This window comes from Melanerpes formicivorus, unplaced genomic scaffold (genome assembly GCF_026170545.1).
Source record: "Melanerpes formicivorus ecotype bairdi unplaced genomic scaffold, bMelFor1.0.p_v2 SCAF_1, whole genome shotgun sequence".
Lineage (NCBI taxonomy): Eukaryota > Metazoa > Chordata > Aves > Piciformes > Picidae > Melanerpes > Melanerpes formicivorus.
In genome coordinates, this window is record NW_027142353.1 from 35,388,401 (window position 1) to 35,408,494 (window position 20,094).

Sequence of the window (20,094 nt, forward strand, 5' to 3'; positions counted from 1 at the left end):
CCTACCCAGGGGAGGAGTGAGCACATGCACTAGGAAGGTGTCATTCTCTGCCCTTGCATGAATTGCAGTATTATACACCGGAGCTCTTGTTTAACACTTTGAAATCATCCAGGATGAGAGATGCTCAAGAAACCCCATACATTAGCAATGTAAAAATTCCCAAACTGCTTCTCTTCCTCTGTGATGATCCATGATCACGGAGCTGGGAACACTGGGGCTCTGCTTTTTATTTAAAGCCACAATCAATAGGCAAATCCAAGTGGCAAATTGGACTGATCTGAAGAAAAACTGAAATAAATCTGCCTGGGGCAAAGCAGAGAATTTCTTTTTCTTCCTTTCCCTTTCATCCTCTCTTATTGCTTAATTAGGCAACAGAGCAAAGCAAAAGACAGGAGTTTTCACTATTCAGAAGAGTCATTCCGTTACAGTATTTGCAGTCTTCAAATATTTATCCCCCATATTGACACTGCCACCACTAGAAAAGGGCTGTGGATGAAGAGCTGATTTCCCAATGAGGTCATTCCTTTTGCTATTAGGGCTTTTAAGAAGTAACCCTGAGGACTGTATTGCCTGAAGCAACAACCCAAAGTTGCAGGGATGGGACAGGCTGGTCCCTGGCAAAGAATAAAGACTTTTTGTATTAGTGGGCATGGTGGTGTAGTCACTGGGAATGAGGACAGTTTCATAAGCAGATGTTCTGCAGGCCAAAGTGAAATGGAGGTGATACTGCTTCCTTGTGTGCTTGTGATACAGCCATGTGCTGGAAAAGCACAGGGAAAAACCTCAGGGTTCACACTGAGCCCAGCTGTTTGTGGGATGTCCTTAAACCAGGACTTTCATCCACCTGCCTTGTCCCTTTTTTCATTCTCATCAGTTGGACAGGATTGTGCCAGCTCTATTTGGGGAGCTCTGCAGACACGTTAAGAGACTCCTTATACATGGGCATGGCACCTTTGTGGAGTCTCCTTCTCTGGATGCATTTCTGTGTGACCTGCTCTAGGTGATCCTGCCTTGGCAAGTGCGTTTGAACTTGATGTTAGAGATCCCTTTCAATCCTGAACTTTCTGTGATTCTTCCAGTATTTAAAGAGAGCCTATAAGAAAGATGGGGAGAGTCATTTTAACAGGACTTGTTGTGAGTGGACAAGGGGTGATGGTTTCAAACAAAAGAGGGTAGATTCAGACTAGTGAATAAGAAGACTTTTGTTTATCTATCTATCTATCTATCTATCTATCTATCTATCTATCTATCTATCTATCTATCTATCTATCTATCTATTTATTTTACACTGAGGGATGGTGGAATACTGGCCCAGATTGCCCAAAGAGGTGGTAGATGCCCCTTCTCTGAAAACATTCCAGGTCAGGTTGGACAGGATTTTGAGCAACCTGATCTAGTTAAAGATGTCCCTGCTCATTCCAGAGGGGTTGGATTACATGGCTTTTAAAGGTCCTTTCCAAACTGTTCTACTATTCTCTGAGGAAAGAAAGGAATAAAAAGTTGGGGGATTTAAGGAATAGGTAGACAAGTGGGATTCATGTGGATTGCTTCTGTAGTGCTATGAGAGATGCACAAGTTCTAAGAATAAGTTGGTATTACCCTCTTGGGACCAGAGCCTATGTTTTGGAGGAACCTCCTGTTCCAGCATGGAAAGCCAGGCTCTAAGAAATAAAGATGAGAAAAGGGAGATGGTAGATGGTTCCTGGTTTCAGTTTGTTACCTATAATGCATCAGCAGAGCAGATTTTACCTTTTCATGGTTTCTGTTCAAAGACAGAAGATTCATGTGACCAAGCTTTTGATGGCTACATAATAGATGCCGACACCTGAATTGGCTGCCTTAACTCCCTTTATAAGCAGTGGAGAGAAATAGCATTTTGGGGGCACAATTTGTAAGGGTCATTTTCAACATTTTTCCACATGAACTACATCTCAGTTTCTCAAATGTAAGGGCATCTACAACCTCCATCCCTGGAAGTACTCAAGGTTGGGTTGCATGGGGTTTTGAGCACTGGAAGTTGTCTCTGCCCATGGCAGGGCAGGTGGAAGTAGATGATCTTTAAGGTTCCTTCTAACCCAAACCATTCTATAATTCTCCTCTAAAGGACAATTTCTGATAACTGTAACAGTATGGCTCTGGCTCCCACTGTGGTCAACAGACAGGAGCAGTTACAACACCAAAGTTAGTTACCCATAACAACTGAATAAAACCCTGAGGCTTCTTTGGATCTGATATCTCTGTTTAGAGACATGAAACCACTTCTATGAAACTTTCTGTGCTAGCTGCCTCTTTACCCTCTGAATCTTGCTGGCCACATGCATTTGCTGGTGACTAAAGAAGCACCAAATTCCTCCAGCCAAGCATTTTTTGTTCAGTGGGGCTGTGTTTCCATGACTCCAAGCTAAGCACCCTGCAGCTCACAAACAAAGGATTTTATTATGGCTTGTGTGAAGTCCTGCTCTTTTATTTTTTTTTCCTTAGGTGACATTCAATAGATTAATACATAAGGAGGCTACACAGTGCAGTGAGCTGAATTTACACTTGGCCTTTTAGTGTTTTCCATTTGTCTGTGATGCCCAAAGCACTTCTAGTGTCACAGGCTGGATAATAAAACTTCGCAGCAATGCCATAAGCCAACCCAGGGACTGCAAGGGACTTTTAAACTGATCCTAGGGCAGTTTTCTGAGATACCTTTCTTTGCCACTAATTATAGATTTGTTTTTCTAAGGCATGAATGGAAACAAGAAAGGAAGAATCTATCTAAGTGTGGCTATTTTTTTGCATATTTGCAAGACAAATGCCTCACTACCCTCCATGCTTCTGCAGTGAAAAGATAATGATAATTAACTGCAACTTATTATTGCCATGCTTGGAAACAGTTAGATTCTGTAAGCCCATCAAGACAGGCCTATACACAGTCATACTGGAAAAAGTTCCCATTAATCTATTACTAAATGAGAAATGGGTGTAAACTTGGAAGGCATCACAGTTGGGTGATGTGTTTTGGCTTAGCTAACATTCCCCATGTTGCCAAACAGCCATTTTGGAGGTTGCAGAGCTAGACCTGGGCTACCTACCCTGTCCTGTAGGGCCAAGCCTCTTAGTTGGTAGGTCCAGAATCTCTGCAGATCAAGCTCATCACAGGCTACATAGTGGGGATGAATTCTTTCTGCTCAAGTGAGGAAGCTGCTGTGTACACATTGCAGCTTTTCCAAACCACCAAGATTCAGTGGTGTGGATCTCACCCTTTGCAACTGTTGCCTGTTTATGGCGTCAAACTTAAGACCTTCTGGAGCTCAAAGCACTGGAAATTTAGCTAAATCTACATCCACTCATTTCCCTATGAAGAGGCTTCCTAACAAGAAGTATTATGGGAAATGACACAGAGGAGCTGCTAACTCACATGAATGACTTCTCTCAGTGTAGTCACAGAGGGGAATATTTGTTCTAGAGCTCCTCAATTCCTTCTTCCCTTTTTGGTCCCCTTTGCCCTACCCTGTGCTGATGCAAGCATGTCTTAGTTTTCCTTTATTTAATTTCACTACTTAGACTTTAGGAATTGCCTAAAGGCTGAAGCCCTGGCAATCTTGTAAGGCTCTGGTGGCATCTGTGGCCAGTCCACACATCTTCACTCAGTTATTGCCTTCATATATAAAGCCTCTTCTTGTAACAGCTGTTCAGCTGCTGCCCTTCATTGTCAAAGCAGGTGTACCTTAGTGGCTGTGTATTTTTAGGACATTAAACATACAATCTGGCTGTTTCAAAGAGAAATTAGTTTTTCTATTGCCTTCAAATGATGTGAAGGAGGAGCTGCGGGACTGGAACTCAGCCTGATGAAGACAGTCAGTGCAGAGTTCTTGTGTACCAATCTCCTAGCCCTACTAATAGTTGCTTTGGGCCAGTGTGCTGTACTGTGGATGCTCAGCCCTTCATTAATGTTCTGGCAATAAGACAAAAAAAGTTTCTACTCCATTGTGTTTTCAGGCATGCAGATAAAAAGAACATTTCTGGTTTCACACAGCCTCTATGAAGTCAAAGAAGCCACAAATAAAAAGCACGTAGCAAGAAAAATCCCCAATCCCAAATGCAAAAAGAAAACCAAACACACATACCAAAAATAAATTCCCAACTCTACAGTCTAAGCAACCAGGGAGAAGGATGGGAAACTTGTCAGAGACAGAGAAGTCCCTGCAAACACAGTGACAGGAGGTTGACATTCAGACATCTTCCTGAATGCAACTGATTGGATCAAACTCACTGAAATGCCAGTGAACCCAAGACAAATATTCTTAGTGACAAAGCTCCAATTTAGAAGTCTCTCTTTCATCTTGTTTTCTTGTCATTACTCTTTCTCTTTTTTTTTAATTGCATTTCCTGACCGAGGTTCTGAGTTGCTCTACCTCCTGCCTGAGCCTGACATACTTTCACATAATGTGAGGGCTCTCTATGAATAGCTCAGGTTGACAAAAAGTTACAAAAACTTACTTCTCCAGGTGATCCTGGGGTACATATGGCCCTTCATTATGCCTGCTACACTCCACAAGCTCAAAAAGACCTTCTGACATATGAGAATTGTTTTTATATCATGCTACTCTAGTGACCTGTATCCTGACGATGTCCTCATTTTACTTTCTTGCTTCATTCCCACCCATTTTTTCCTTCCACCCTCCTCCTCTTGTTACACTGCTTCTCATCTCTGCATTTCCCCTGCCTGCAGCTATAACAAACAGCTCATGCAGAAGTCTGTGCGACTGTGCTCTGTGATTAATGGCTCCCAGTTCCGATGACTGATTGCTTACGCCAGTTTTAATCACGCCAGCTTCATTTGCTATTGAATCATCTGGAAATGGCACTTGTGGCTCACTGTGTAACAACATGCAACAAGACAGGGAGCGGCATAAGAATTCTCCACTGGTTGGCTTACCTATGTCTGAAATCTTTATTTCTGACAGAAGACAGGAAAGCAGGGAATAGAAGAAAGAATGAGGTGTTAGCAGCTCAGTTCGATGCAATATTAGCAGATTGAAAACTTGACAGTAACTGTATCATACAATGCAATAATAAATAAAGACTTAGCTGGAATGACACCGATATATTTTATGTTGGATATTGCTTGGCAGTGAGCTCACATGTGCTGTTGCACATCGCACAGGAGGTGTGATCTCACCTGCTTGAAGTTATGCAAGAGAGAGGACCAAGCAGACTTTATCATTCAGAGCAGTCCTAAGTACATTTAGATGCAGATATCTTTAGAGGGGTTTTTTCCACCCTCAAAGCAGTTACTTTTGATTTACAAAGGCCACTTAGCATTTGCACAGTTATGTGTGGCAGTTCATTGCCATAACCTAGTGAACTCTAGCCCAGAGGACTGAAATTATGCCAAGCTGGACATTTTTCAAGGGTCTAGTTACATACCCATCTGCAGCTGCTTGTGACCCACAATGCACTTGCTTTCCCCTCTGCAACAGGACACTACACTCAAAACACATCCTCCTAAACAAAACCCCAAAGCCAAATAGTGAGGGTGTTAATCTCCAAGGAGATGCCGATTTGAGAAGACACAAGCAAACTCCATTTAGTCCAAAAGCAATGGCTTTCCTCCACAGCTTTTGGTCAGCTAGCATCTGAACCCACTTACTTTATGGCACATCAGAGTGAAGAAACATTTATTAGATCCAGTAACCTAAGTGTTTGCACAGTTGAAGCAGCAATCGTTCCAGCAGATTTAACTCTGGAGTAAATTTAACTCTGTGGCTCTACACAAAAGCCAGCAAGGCCATTCCATCAAGGCTCCCAATTTTCTCCTTTCCAACCAGGAAATACTCTGCAAAACCTCTGCTGGGCCTGGTATTTCCACTGACAATGAAACAGGGATCAGGTTTTCAAAATGGTACTTCTGGGAATGAGATACTAATCCCACTCAGTTGCAATGGGATTTGGGCCCCCAAAACACCTAGGCTCTTCTGGAAATCTCACCTTTAGCCATTAAAATAACTTTCTGGCACTGGAAGAATATTATGTTCTTTAACATGGACCAGGCCTGGAGATTTATCTCAGCTTCCCACCTTACAAACATCAGAAATATTGAGTTCTCATATGTCACAGAAGAACACAAAGCAGGTTCTTGCTTTTTTACTTAGAAGATACGTCAGTCCTCTGAACTTGGACTGTAAACATCTCATTGTGGGCTTCCTAATTCAACGACTCCTGATTTCCTTGTTGTCCTGTGAGCATATCAAGACAGATGTTCTCTAAGTGCCAGCCTTACGATGGCTGTCTGGGTTTTTCTTCTCATACACTATGATCTACAACAATGGTTCTGTGTGCCAAATAGGACCTTTAGGAAGGTCTAATGACTGGTCTGTAAATGAGGGACTAATGGGATCTTGCACCAATGTTTCTGCAGATCAGCTCTTCCATTTTCCCCTGTGGCCTTGCAGCACAAAGAGAAATACAAGGTAATGGTGTATGGGATCTTGCTGCCCTAGGAAGCTAGCTAGTAAGCTCCCACATGGCAGTCCTTGCAGAAATGGAGCCTCACTTTTGTCGTCAGCAGTCAGGACATCAAATCTGAATGGAGCAGAGAGGTTCTTACTTGATGGAAGATTCTCATTTTCAGGCCAGATCTTGAGAGGTAAATGGGAATGTGAACCTTCCTACTATGGTCACCTCACATCAACACCTTAGAAACTTAGGTCTGGCCCTTCAAGGAGAGAAGACTCATTCAGAAACACTCATTTAGCTCTAATGACAGTCCTGGAGTGAGTCCTGTCTGGCCACGAAGAGTCCAGAATCAGGCCCTGATGCTTTGAAATGATTAATTGTATTTGTTGTGGGAATTTTAGATGGAAAAAAATCCCTCCAGTGAGGTCAATCTGAATTTCTGATTCAGTCAGAATCTGTTTAATTTTCTCAGAACTTGTCACAAATCTGTACTTTTCCCTCTCCTTCCTTGTTTTTAACAGATATTCCTTCCTCATCCTACATATTTCTCCTAATATATGTTTTTAATTCTGCTATTTAAGGTTAAAAGGAGCACTTTGCTCAGATGATCCATAGATACGCTTAGATGACCCACAGCTATGACCCATCTCTATGTTCACCTTGACACTGCTGTTCAGCTGGAGACTGAGGGACAGGTTTTGACATATTTGTTCTCAGAACCCCTCCCCCAAACAACCCACAAACCAAACAAACTAGAAAATCCCTATCTCTGACTTCCTAGAGCGATCATCCTGTCTTAATTATGAATCATCTGCTCTGATTAACCTCTAGATGTCATCATCAGTGCTGTGTCCATCCAAGTTTAGGTTTTGTCAGATGCTGTTAATTTTAGCAAGTCTTACTGGTCTGTTAATTTTAAGTCCCACTGGTCTCTATCTACCCAAGAAGGAGACATCAACAGAGTATGGCTTAGCAGAACAAAAATGTGGCAGTGTTTTCAGTGTGTGATTCAGTGGTGGGGTCTGAGGGACTTCACTTGTTAGGCCTGTGTTTCTCTGGTGTAACTCAAAGTCGGCAGTGCTGCAGAAGAGGCAGATCTGGACAGCTATTCTGGTTTGCTCTGGTTTTCTTAAAGAGGTTTACTAATTTTCCTTTTGGGCACTAGAGATTTTTGCAGAACTTAAAGGCATAACTGTAATGGCCACATTCAGCACAGCGTACCTCAGCTCCAGGATGTTGGTGACATTGCCAGAGGGAAAGATCCTTCGGATGTAGTTGAAATCTCCAACGTAAAGACTTCCATCAGACCCACATGTTAGGGCAACAGGAGCCAGGAGCTTGTTGCCATCTGCAAGACCATTGCAGCTTGGACAAGAAATGCTCCGTCTGCGGCCATTGCCCATGATGCTTCCAATTACAGGTGGCTGCTGGGAAATAAACTGGTTCTCCCCATTTCCTTTATGTAGGATGCCTAAAGAGAGAAAACAGTAATATGGAAATCAAATAGAGACACAAGGAAATTGAGACCAAAGGAAACCCATACTGGCTGGGGAATATGTCAAGTAGCAAGGAGGGCTCATCATCTTTCATAGCATTGCTTTGTGGTGGTTTCCAATGAGGATTCTCTTATCTGAAGTATTTTTTATAGACAATTCCTGCAGAACAGAACTATGAAGGGAGAAGAAGACTGGCATTACCTTTGAACAAAATACAATTTTCACTGTCTCCTGAATTTTCACCTGTCTATTCTGTCCCTCCTTGTCCTGTTAAATCTGCAGTCTACCAGATAAAAAAAGAAATTACATAGTTCATGGAAAAATAAGGGACAAAAACACCAGGATGTATTCTCTAGAGAAATGTTTCATCTGCAAAGCTTGAAAGGAGCTCTGCTTATGTTCCCCAGAAGTGTAGTGCTTTCAGCAGTGATGTGGGCAGAATTAGAAGTTTGCTCCCATACCACTGCTATCACCCAGATGGACACAGTGCTTCCATCTTTTGAATGTGTTCTGATCAGCTTTCAAGCCTCCCTGTCTGAAAGAACACAGAAGGTTTGATGTAAACCTATGGAAAAAAAGTCTTCACTTTGAGGCTAATGGAGCACTGGAACAGGATGCCCAGAGAGGTTGTGGAGTCTTCTTCTCTGCAGGCATTCAAACTCCACCTAGATGTTCTTGTGTGATTTACTCTAGATGATTAAGCTTTAGCAAGGAGGTTGGAACAGATGATCTTCAGAAGACCCATCCAGCCCCTACCATTCTGTGATTCTGTGCTGCAGTCTTGAGCAGACTTAAAGGTCTGTGGCACATTCCATTTTTCCTTATGACTTATAAAGCCTCTTGCTTCTGCCAGTATGTTTCAGAATACCTTCCTTGTTAATACTCTTTTATTAAGATACTACTAAGTTAGACCTGATGATGTTCAACTACTCCAGTGATGGCCAGCAGTTTTTGCATTTACGTACACCAAATTGCCTCTAAGTGTAGGTTACTTGAAATAATTTGTTAGTAATATACTAAGGACAGTACATATGTTGGTTTGGTTTCTTTCCTTTTCTTTAATTCTTAGCAGTAAGCAGCAACTGGGCCTTGCAACACTGCATTATTCTTTTGATGTGTTACGGACAACCTACCACTTTGTATGTTGAGGGCATGGTGTTTGTCCAGGGACCATCCTCCAAGTTTGGAAGCATCAATTTCATAACCCTGGAGCACAGCTGTCCTCTTCTCCCACAGGATTAAGTCAGGACAAGATTCATATTCGTAACCTACTGACACTGTGAAAAAGAGAATGAAAAAAAGATGCCAATAGATTAGTAACTCAGGGATGCACAGTCAGCACACACAGTTTCAGCTGAGCAGAGGTAAGAGCATTTCTATAGGCAGCTGCCAATTCTGTTTAAAATATCATCATCATCATAAGTTGGAGTTGTAGTATTGTTCTCTTTAAAGGCCATCTTTCATTTAAAAAGGTCAACAGAGTTGTAGATGTTGGGGAAATGTGTTAAATATTTTAAAGGCATTGTTTTAAAGACATATTTTAAAACAATGAGTATTGGAAAGTGTAAACCACTGCAGAAATCCTAAATGGAAGTATTTCAGGCCTACCTACTATCTTTAATCAAGCACTTAATGTCAGGAACTTGCTAAAAATCATGCCCTTTCTTGGAAAGTAAAGACAAATATAAATGAGGCAAGGAGCAGACCCAGCAGGGTTAGACCAGGTTGACCTGTGGCGATTGTTAATGTCAAAAGGCTTTGCTTGCCATGATGTCTCTAATCAGAGCTTTTCAGGAGTAACTCTGCTGAACACATTGGACTTGCTTAAAATGATGTCAGGAGAAGTTAAAACACAATGTTGACAGAATAATGACTCTTTTATTATTTCCTCAGAAGAAGCAGGACCAGTTTTCAATGGTCTGCTTTTCTTCTGCCCTACCTGATCTTTTCAGTGCTAACAGATGAAGCAGAGCAGAACTAAAAATGAAAAGCAATTACACAGATCACTTTTTTTTTTTTTTTAACTAGATAAAAATAAAGGCTTGATCTTACAACTTTCCAAGGCTCCTTAGAAAGTGCTGTGTGAACTCAGGATCCCTCACCAAATACAGCCTTTTGCAGAATCAGACAATATCAGAAGATATAATTTAGGAAATGAAGGCTTGATACTTTCCATTGCACTTACCACCACTAGAGGTAAGAAACATTGAAAACCTCAGTGCTGATGTGCTCAGATTTACTCTGGGGCTGCAAAGTTGCATCATGGAGCACCTCAGAACCTACTGCTGGTCTAGCATCTTAAAGAGCATGTAAAGAGTTTTTCAGGATATGCTACCAGGATACATTTCACTTTGTGGACTCAAACCTGCATAAGGTTCAGCAGGTTGTGTCATCCAGCATGCTCAAGGCAGCTGAGCCTCAGTGAGAGGAAGGCACCCATTCTTCCTCCAAGAAAACAAGGCACCTACAGCACCTCTAAAGAGGTCTATCTTCAGTTGGGCTGTGAAGCATCAGCAACCACCATTCTGTCAATGTGAAATCTATTTGCTAATTCGGAATCTCCCTCATTTTGCTGATATAATTTCCTTGGCAGCCTGAAGGGTTTAGTCTAGACTCTGTTGAAGACCTGTAACTGGATGCCTTCTGGTTGTGATCACAGAGCAGCATCACGTCTGCTCAATAAACACTCAAAACACCCCCTTTACGCCAGCACCATCATCCAAGGATCCCTGGGTGAGGTCTGGGATGGCAGCAAGAAGGGGAATGAAGCATGTCTCTGCATATATCTGCAGCATAATGTCCTACCCCACCATGGGCTTCAGCTTCTGTCCCTGTAGAGAGGGTGTCATGGGTCACAACGCTTGGTGCTGGTAGTGTGGCACATTGAGTATGTAGAACCTTCCTATTCTTGTAGCTCCTGACAGTCTTTTGCAGTTGTAAATGAATGCACAAGATTCATAAGGGAAGATCATGCCCCAGTTTGGGATGGCATTCTTCAATAGGTAATGAAGGGGAAACTAAGATTAGAGCAATCGAGAAGGTCAGGCACAAGGAGGAGTGGAGACCAGGGCTCTGTTCTAGGGATTTCTTTCAAAGCAGTGCCGACAGCTTTTGGCTACAGGCAAGAGGCAGCCAAACGCCTCTAGCCCCAGTTCATTCCTTCTGTATGAATCTGATTGTAGCAGCTCAGGATGTGTGTGCTGGGCCATGAGCCAGAGAACAGCTAAGTACTCATCTGCTGGGGAAATGTGTGCTGCCTGAACAGCTGGGCCCAGTCCTCCCAAAGGAAACAGCAGTGAACCAGCAGGGACTATCTTATGAGTTAGCAGTTGGACCATACTGATCTAGGACAAGGCCTGTGCATTACCACTTAGCTGCTTCTATAAAGAGACAGAAGCCCTGGGGTCACTTACCAAAGGCTTCTGAGAGCCCATACACCTTCTGGCTGTAGACGTCTGTCTTATCCCAGATGAAATAATAGGAAAGGTCTGGAGCAGCTGCAAACCACTTTCTGAAGAGGCGTCCCTCGACGGCCACCATGAGGTGGACTTTCATGAGGTTGAAAGGGATGGTGGGGTGGGTCATGCTGATCCTCAGGACTGATTTGTAGCCAGCTGTGCGACTGCTCAGGTAACTCACTTTTATTTTACTACCGGAAACGTTAATCTCCTCCTGTAGAGCCTGTGGAAAAGCAATCCAGGAGGTGTTAAATCAGCAGCCAGCAGACAGGAAAAGGCAGGGAAGCTGTAATTTATCAAACACACCTTTATAAAACCTCTGGTAGACATGTCTAGAAAAAGCACAGCTAGTAGGCACCGAGCATGAAATCATATATGTAATTTATAGGGTTAGTTGTGGCAGCCAAAGAGTACCCCCCTCTTTCTCTATATCTGTTACATGGAAAAACAGGAGACCAAAATATCACATTGTCCCTATGAGGACAGGCTGAGAGAGCTGGAGTTCAGCCCGAAGAAAAGAAGGCTCCTTATTGCAGCCTTTCAATACTGAATGGGGGCCTACAGAAAAGGTGAGGAGGGACTCTTCATCAGGGAGCATAGTGACAGTGCAAGGGGTAACAGTTTCAAACTAAAAGAGGAGAGATTTGGATTAGTTGTCAGAAGGAAATTCTTTACTGTGTAGATGGTGAGATAAACAGCACAAGTTGCCCAGACAGGTTGTAGATGCCCATCCCTGGAAATGTTCAACCCCAGGCTGGAGGGGACTCAGAGCAACCTGGTCTAGTGGAAGGTGTCTCTGCCCATGGCAGGAGGGGTGGAACTAGATGATCTTTTAAGGTCCATTCCAACCCAAACTACTCTGTGATTGTCTGATTCCAGGACTAAAGTCAGTATTTACATGTGACTCCCTGTTAGAAGGAGTCCCAATACCCTTAGTGAAAGGAGCTTGGGTTCTGAAATTATTCCAGCCCACCTATTTAGATTCTAATTTCTATCTTTTATCTTGGTAGAGTTTGTGGGGTTTAATGTCTCGGCTACTTTTTCGCAGTAAAACATCAAGCCCTACTTGGCTTCTATCGTTATGGATGTTCCCTCACCCTGATCATAACCTGCCATTCTCTTTATGTCATTAGATACAAACTTGAATATAGAAATTTTCATCTCAACATGAGGAGAAACTTCTTTATAGTTAGGGTGAAGAAGCACTGGAACAGGCTGCCCAGGGGGGTGGTGGAGTCTTCTGTTTTGGAGACTTTCAAAACCCACCTGGATGCATTCCTGTGCAGACTACCCTAAGTGATCCTGCTATGGCAGGGCGGTTGGACTCGATGATCTCTGGATGTCCCTTCCAACCTCTAACATTCTGTGATTCTGTGATACTCATCTCTCCTTTGAAGCTGCTCCTCTCCTACCTCATGTCTGAATATTCTTCTCCAGACTTTTTTTTTTTTTCCTGTCCCCTGGTTCTTATTTTCTGATCTCGTATTTCTTCCTACTTACCCTGGTCCTTGCTTAAAATTCCTTGCCCTCTTATGTGTCTGATGAAGCTCTTGGCCTGACCTACCACCAGTAATGCCTTTTTTTTCTCTTGCATTTTCCCTTCCTTCTCCTGATTCCTGTTTCCTAGGTGAATTGCTTTGTTTTCTCTTCCACCCATGAATGTGGGTACTACCTGAAGGGGGGTTGTAGACAGGCAGATGATGGTCTCTTCTCCCAGGCAGCCAGTACCAGAACAAGAGGACACAGTCTCAGGCTGCACCAGGGGAGGTTTAGGTTGAATGTTAGGAAGAAGTTCTATACAGAGAGAGTGATTGCCCATTGGAATGGGCTGCCTGCGGAGCTGGTGGAGTCGCCGTCATTGGAGGTTTTCAGGAGGAGACTTGATGGGGTGCTTGGTGCCATGGGTTAGTTGTTTAGGTGGGTTGGATTGGTTGAAGGGTTGGACGCGATGATCTTGAAGGTCTCTTCCAACCTGGTTTATTCTATATTCTACCTCTAAGCTGCTATGATATGCAACAGCCTTAAATCCCTTACCAGCATTCTATATTCTATTTCTGACTGAAATGGTTATGTCACAGATGCCCATTCCAGTACAAAATTTCACCAAAGAATAAAGAAACATCATGGAATGTTTTGTTTGCCTCTGCTCTGCTTTCAGAACAAAAAGTCTCAGTAAGGATAGGATTTTTAGCTAATTTGCCTGCTAAAGTATAAACAGATCTTAAAATGTCTTTCTATTTTTATTTTTTTTAGTTGGAAAAATGCAAGGGGAAGTGATCCAACATACATCCCTGCTGATCCTGCCACAAAAAAATACTGAGAAAGAAGGGCATTTCTATCTTAAGTCTCAGGAGAAAAACAAATATTAGTTGTAATTTTCCAGAAAATTTCCCTCTTAAGTTAGCACCCAACATGTACATGGTCAGCACAGGCTAGTAACCTTTGGCAAAGTTTGACGGATGAAGGTAGAAGCTTAGCAGCAAGCTGGAAAACTTAGTCTGATAATGGGATGTGTCAGAAGGTCACAGCTGGCGCTGTTCTCTCCTGTGTCACTTCTGATATACTTCAGGGTGCTGGACTCTAAATGAGCTGTGAAAACACCTTCCTGGCAGTAATCAGCTTTCATAATGTTAAAGGCATGGAGAGTTGAAGAGAACCACCCATCAGGAAGAGATCACAGGTATCCAAGGCCAATGGCATCCCACTTGTACCAGAAATAGTGTGGCCAGCGGGACTAGGGCAGTGATCATTGCCCCTGTACTTGGCACTGCTGAGGCCATACTTCAAATACTGGGTTCAGTTTTGGACCCTTCACTACAAGGACGTCAAGGTGCTGGAGTGTGTCTAGAGAAGGGCAATGAAGTTGGTGAAGGGACTAGAAACAAGTCTGAGGAGCAGCTCAGGGAACTGTAGTTGTTAGTCTTGAGAAGAAGTGGCTGAGGGGAGACCTTTTTGCTCTTTACAACTCCCTGAAAGGAGGTTGTAACAAGGTGGATGTTGATCTGTTCTCACAAGGAACAAATGACAGGACAAGAGGAAATGGCCTCAAGGGGAGGATTAGATTAGACAATAGGGGAAAAACTGTTGCACAGAAGAGTTGTCAAGCCCTGGAACAGGTTGCCCAGGGAAGCGTTGGAGTCCGGGTCCCTGGGGGATTTCAAAGTGGTGTTGATGTAGTGCTGAGGGACATGGTTTACTGGTGACATGGCTGGGATAATGGTGGAATTTGATAATCATGAAAGGTTCCTTCCAACCAAAACAATTTTATGACTCTATGATCCTGAGGTGTCCTCCAAGTTAAGTGGCTTCTACAACTCAACTCCTATGGTACCTCCTAAACTAACTTCACTGGCGTGATCAGGTTTTGTGGTTAGTGTTAACAGTAACAACTAGTCCTGGCACCTGAAAGACCTCTTTTAAGTTATTTTCTAAGGCCCAACACTGCTCTGAGTGATGACTTACAGCCTCTGAGCATTGCAGCACTTGACAAACAGACACAGCCAAAAGTTAAAGTGCTGTTCCACTGTGCTTATAAATATTTACTTTCTCTAATGCAGCCTTTTCAATTTACATATCTCAGTTCTTGGGAGGCTGAGAAATGATAGATCTGGGAAAACTCAGGAATTTAAAAATATATTTTATGAGCTCAGCAACAAGCTGGGCTGGGACCAAGCTCAATCAGAGACCAGCTGAGACAAGCTGCAGTAAAGGTGGTCCCTTGTATCAAATCTGTCTCCATAAGTAACCCCTCTAGAAAAAAGCCAGGCAGAAATAATTGTCACAGAGGTACTATTTGCAGTGTCTGGTTCAAATCCCTGTCAGAAATTATTATTTCTCTCTGTTGTGATCTGTCTCTGCTGTCCACCATTCCAGAGAAAGGGTCGGCACAGTGGTGCTGAGGCACTGAGCAGCACAAGGGGCTGTGTTTAAAGGTGCCTGCTTGAAGAGGGGGTTCAAAAGGTAATTCAGATGATCTGCAATGCATTGGTAGTTTGTAAGCAGTGATAAAGTAGCAACAAAGAAGGGTCTTGGAGTGGGGGAGTATAATCCTACAAAATATTGACAGGAGAAGAAGGGAAAAAATAAGCTTTAAAATAGCCTAAACTCACCAAAAGTAATGACATCTGAATTGTGCCCTTAATTCTATTCGATAATTGCTGTTTGGTCCAGATAAATTCATATGCTCTGTCCTTGTGGAAGACTAGGGCTCTTAGAGTTTATCAAAGCCTGACCAATATTATAACCTTCTCTTTAAAATGGTTCAGCTACCTGGCTGGTCAGGCAGAAGAGCTGGGTTTTTTAGGCTTACGCAGGCTTTTCCCTTAGCTTCTGGGTGTTGATGTATGCTTGTGTAAGTCACAATTCTTCCACTCCTTGCATGAGATGACAGAGGAAATCTTGTTTCTGTGTGCTGGGTTACACACTTCTCTTATAGCTACTCTTTCAGCAGACATGACAAGGAATAATCACCTTATTTTTTAACATGATGCTGTGACAGTCTAATAAGTTTGTCTCTCTCTATGTGAGTCAACAAAGATAAAAGTGATAGCAGAGCCACTGGAAAGAAGGTGGAAAGAATCCTGTCCACCAATCCTGGATGCAAATCAGCTTGTGATTGCATCGTGATAACACGGGACTACAACAATGGACCCAAGGACCCAGCCATCACACCTTTAGGGCAAGATAATCACCACCTGTTTCCTGAGCTTTGTCTGGATGGAGACAGGGTAGACGGAGATTCCCCCCTCCTCCAGCCAGGGTCTTGCCTAAACACACAGATTTCCTGCCACTGGAATTCCTGAGGGACAATATTTGACTACATACCTAAGGACTAAAAAACTGTATAAAAGACTTGAGCAACTACTGGTTTGTAGAGAGAAACAGAGGAGAGAAACAGAGGAGAAAAACGGGGAGAAAAATGGAGATGAAGGAAAACACAGGAGACGGGCCAGGCCGCTGAGAAGCCGGGACAATGCTGCTCCGGAGAAAAGAAGCTGCCCGGAGGACCACAGCTCCAGCCAAATCCTCAGCACCGTTCCTGTATCAACCCAACATCTCCCCAGAGGACCACAGCTGTTCTCCAGCAAAAGCCTCACCACGGTGTCTCTACAAACCCAACATCTCCTGCAGCACCTTTCCTCCACAGACTTTATCCTGGGGGGGATGAGGGGTGTGGTAATATAATTCCTTTCCTCTTCTCTCTCAGAGCTTCTATCTCTCGTCTCTCTCTCTCTCTTTTCTCCCTTCCCCTTCTTATGTCCACTTTCTCTATTTTCTCCCTCTTCCTTTCTTATGTCCACTTTCTTTATGTAATAAATAGTCTAGCTGTTGATACTTTGGCCTCGTTTGTGCCTTTAATTTCACAACACGGGAATATTTAAAAGAACTGTGTCTCTGGACCGAGACATCTAATGTCTCCGGACCGTGACATTTAAATGGCGTAGTCGGCAGGATTCCCGTGCAGTGAAAAGTATCACAGCAAAATTATTGCATTTCTGAGAACCCCGAAATGTGTGTGTGTGCCTGAGACGTACTTTTAGTACGAAGCGAGAGTGGAGTCCAGATTCGCGTTTCCACTCGCCCGCGAGGGAAGTGGCCGGAGAAGGACGAAGCGAAATTTTCAGAGAGACTGTGTGGGAGTTCTCAAAAGCTTTAAATGTGTGTGCTTTCTCGGGGAAGATTATCCGGGGTACAACTGTTGGTTTTATAGTGTGACCTCCTCGAGAATCCTCTGTACCCTGCTTTAAATTTGTGTGTGCATTCCCGGGGAAGATTATCTGGGGTACAACTGTTGACTTTATAGTGTGACCTCCCCGAGAATTCTCAGTACCCTCTTTTAGGGAACCCAGTGTTGGTGATATTTGTAAAGTGTGGCTTTCCCGAGAAGCCCAGTATTGAAGCAAAAGTTGAGAAACTTCTGCTGGTGTGTGTTCGCTCAGGGAAACAGAGTAACTCTTCCCTAAGAATTACAAGGTTGTTATCCTAGTGTAACAAAAAATTTTGAGGTACAAAAGCTGAGAAGCTTTTGCAAGTGTGGGTTCACTCAGCGAAATAGTGTGACTTCCTTGAGAAGCCCAGGTTGTTGTTGTTTTTTCTTGTGTGTGACCTCTCCTGAGAAACCTATTGTGCATTTTTCCTGGAGAAGATTATTTTGTAGTAAGCCTTTTAAAAGTGTACGTTTTTCCAGGGAAGGTTTTGCTGGTACAAAACAGTGTTTTGATCTGACTTCCCCATGAAACTTAGTGCCCTATTAAGAAATGCTTTGTGAAACAAAAGAGATGGCCGGGAGTGAGAAGCTTTTTAACCTTTTAGAAGTTCACGGTGCCCGCCCCTCTGTACAGGTACTTGACTGGGCCCGTGAAAATTGGCATAATTTCCAGAGTGTGGCTGATAGAATTGTGGCCCTGCAGAAAGATGCACGAGCAAAAGCCGGGAAAGGCAAAGGTTTTATTTGTGCGGTTTTAGGTGCCTGTTTAGCCGCCTCAGTGAAGGAGAAAGAGGAATGGCATGAACAGGAAAATATAACTATTTCCTCTTTGCAGGACTTAGTTTCGTCACTGCAAAGCCATGTTGCCACTTTGAAAGACGTAGTGGCAGATCTTAAAATTCAATTGGAAAAGGAGAGGAGGCAAAATTCGTATTTGGACTCAAAAGAGGGTGTGAATTACTTGGAGTCTGCCCCTATGTGCCCTCGGGCAGAACTGACAGTGGCTAAGGAAGCTGCTGCGCATATCAGACCTCTCATTAAAACTGAAGTTTTATATGAGGATGGGGAGGTTACCCCCACTATCACAACCAAAGAAACGCCTTTCTCCTACACTGAATTGGCCAAAATTCGTGCAGAATTTGCACGCTCTGCTGGGGAATCTGAGGTGGAATATGTCTGGCGAGTTTCAAAAACTGGAGGTGATCAGATTATGTTAACAGAAGCTGAAGCCATGGGCTATTGGGGTGATAATGTTTTTCTAACTACAAAAAACAGAAGTGGACCCTGGAGTCTTACGCAAAGAGCTGCCTATTGGGCAGGGGGGTTTGATCCAAAGGAGAGGGGTGAACCCCTAATTCTGCGGGGAGGGATGAATCAGATAATGGAGAATGTGCAAAAAGCTGCATGCCTGCAGATGATATATGAAAGGGAACTAAAACATCATTTTGAATCCCCTCTTTCTATCCTGGTGGATGCAAACAGAATGACTCCTTTGATCAGGGGCCTCTCTGACTTGCTTAAAATAAGAGGTATCCAGCTTCAAAAAGAAATAGCTAATACCCCATTTTCTTCCAGGACATGGCAAGATGTGGGGAGGGAATTATTAGATTATGCTAGGCAGTATAGTGTACCTGAGGAAATGAAAAAACCTCAAACTAGAGGCTTGAGACATGTGAAAATGACTCACCCACCAAGCCCCCAGGGCCAGATGCGCCGTATTCCTAGTAGGCACCTGGCTGGGGGCAGGGAACACTTGAATACCCGGCAATATTGGTGGGGGGTGGGTCGGGAGAAAGGTATTCCAAAAGAAGTGGTTGATGGGGTAGCCACGAGACAATTACGAATCATTGTGCAATGTTGGCCCGAGCCTAAAAAGAGGGCTGAGGTCACTGCTCCCCTCTTGGTGGGACCATTTGATGAGGGGAGGGATATGGCCCCCAGGGCAACTAAGGGCTTCACTTCCCAGCGGTGAATTGGGGGGTGAAGCATGAGTCAGGAGATCACCAAAAAATTGTACTTGGTTTGGAAAAAGGCTTTTGTTTGTGTTTAGCTTGGCTTTGAGAGAACCTGAAACACTCAACGATACTTACAGGCCCATTCAAAGTAATTATCACCTGAGAGGGTGGCTCTGAATGGTAACCTGGAAATACCAGTTTTGTATGTTTCAAGGTTGTGTTTCTTATTTGTGTTTCTTATTTAAGTTCTAATGCTAAATTTAAGTTCTAATGCTGAAGACTACCTGATGTATTGTCAGAAGGACTTGTCTTGCTACAATATGGAAGACTTCTCAAGTTTTGCATCACAGAAGACATCTCTTCAAGGACTGTACTTTCCATAACCCCGCAGACATTCAGATCTGGACTGAAGCTCTCACTTCAATTCCAAACTGAAGGACTGACGGGGTGGGGGGGTATGGGTTTGTTTGTTCTCCTGGCTTCCAGGAGGAACAAGGATGCTTTCACCTTGTGTAATTACCTGGTTTAATTTTGTTATATTTTCTTAGCATTGTCAATCTTGTATAAATCCCTGTTGTATACAGTGATTCAACATGTAGTGTCCAACATGCAGTTTGTGTCTAATGATGGTGTACAACAGATTTGTGCTGTTAGCCAATCAAAACTTATGTCTATTGCAAAAATTGTTTAAAACTTCTTTCCTTCCTTTTCCACTTCTTTCCTTTCTTTCCTTTCTTTCTTCCTTTTATCTTTGATTGACGGGGTGGTGTGACAGTCTAATAAGTTTGTCTCTCTCTATGTGAGTCAACAAAGATAAAAGTGATAGCAGAGCCACTGGAAAGAAGGTGGAAAGAATCCTGTCCACCAATCCTGGATGCAAATCAGCTTGTGATTGCATCGTGATAACACGGGACTACAACAATGGACCCAAGGACCCAGCCATCACACCTTTAGGGCAAGATAATCACCACCTGTTTCCTGAGCTTTGTCTGGATGGAGACAGGGTAGACGGAGATTCCCCCCTCCTCCAGCCA

General features: G+C 43.3%; 1 protein-coding gene across 6 annotated transcripts in view; it reads right to left on the reverse strand.

Annotated features, from left to right (window-relative positions):
• The window catches only part of TENM4 (teneurin transmembrane protein 4), a 736,598-nt gene that overhangs the window by 73,143 nt on the left and 643,361 nt on the right, over nt 1–20,094 (reverse strand). For 4 of the 6 annotated variants that reach the window (XM_068140091.1, XM_068140118.1, XM_068140110.1 and 1 more), the window contains 4 exons: nt 11,354–11,621; nt 9,074–9,217; nt 7,666–7,915; nt 4,925–4,945 (listed from right to left, as the gene is read on the reverse strand). In XM_068140091.1, the coding sequence (XP_067996192.1) occupies nt 4,925–4,945; nt 7,666–7,915; nt 9,074–9,217; nt 11,354–11,621 (683 nt within the window). The remainder of the gene's footprint in view (nt 1–4,924; nt 4,946–7,665; nt 7,916–9,073; nt 9,218–11,353; nt 11,622–20,094) is intronic. The other 2 variants (XM_068140125.1, XM_068140100.1) reach the window with 1 other exon arrangement.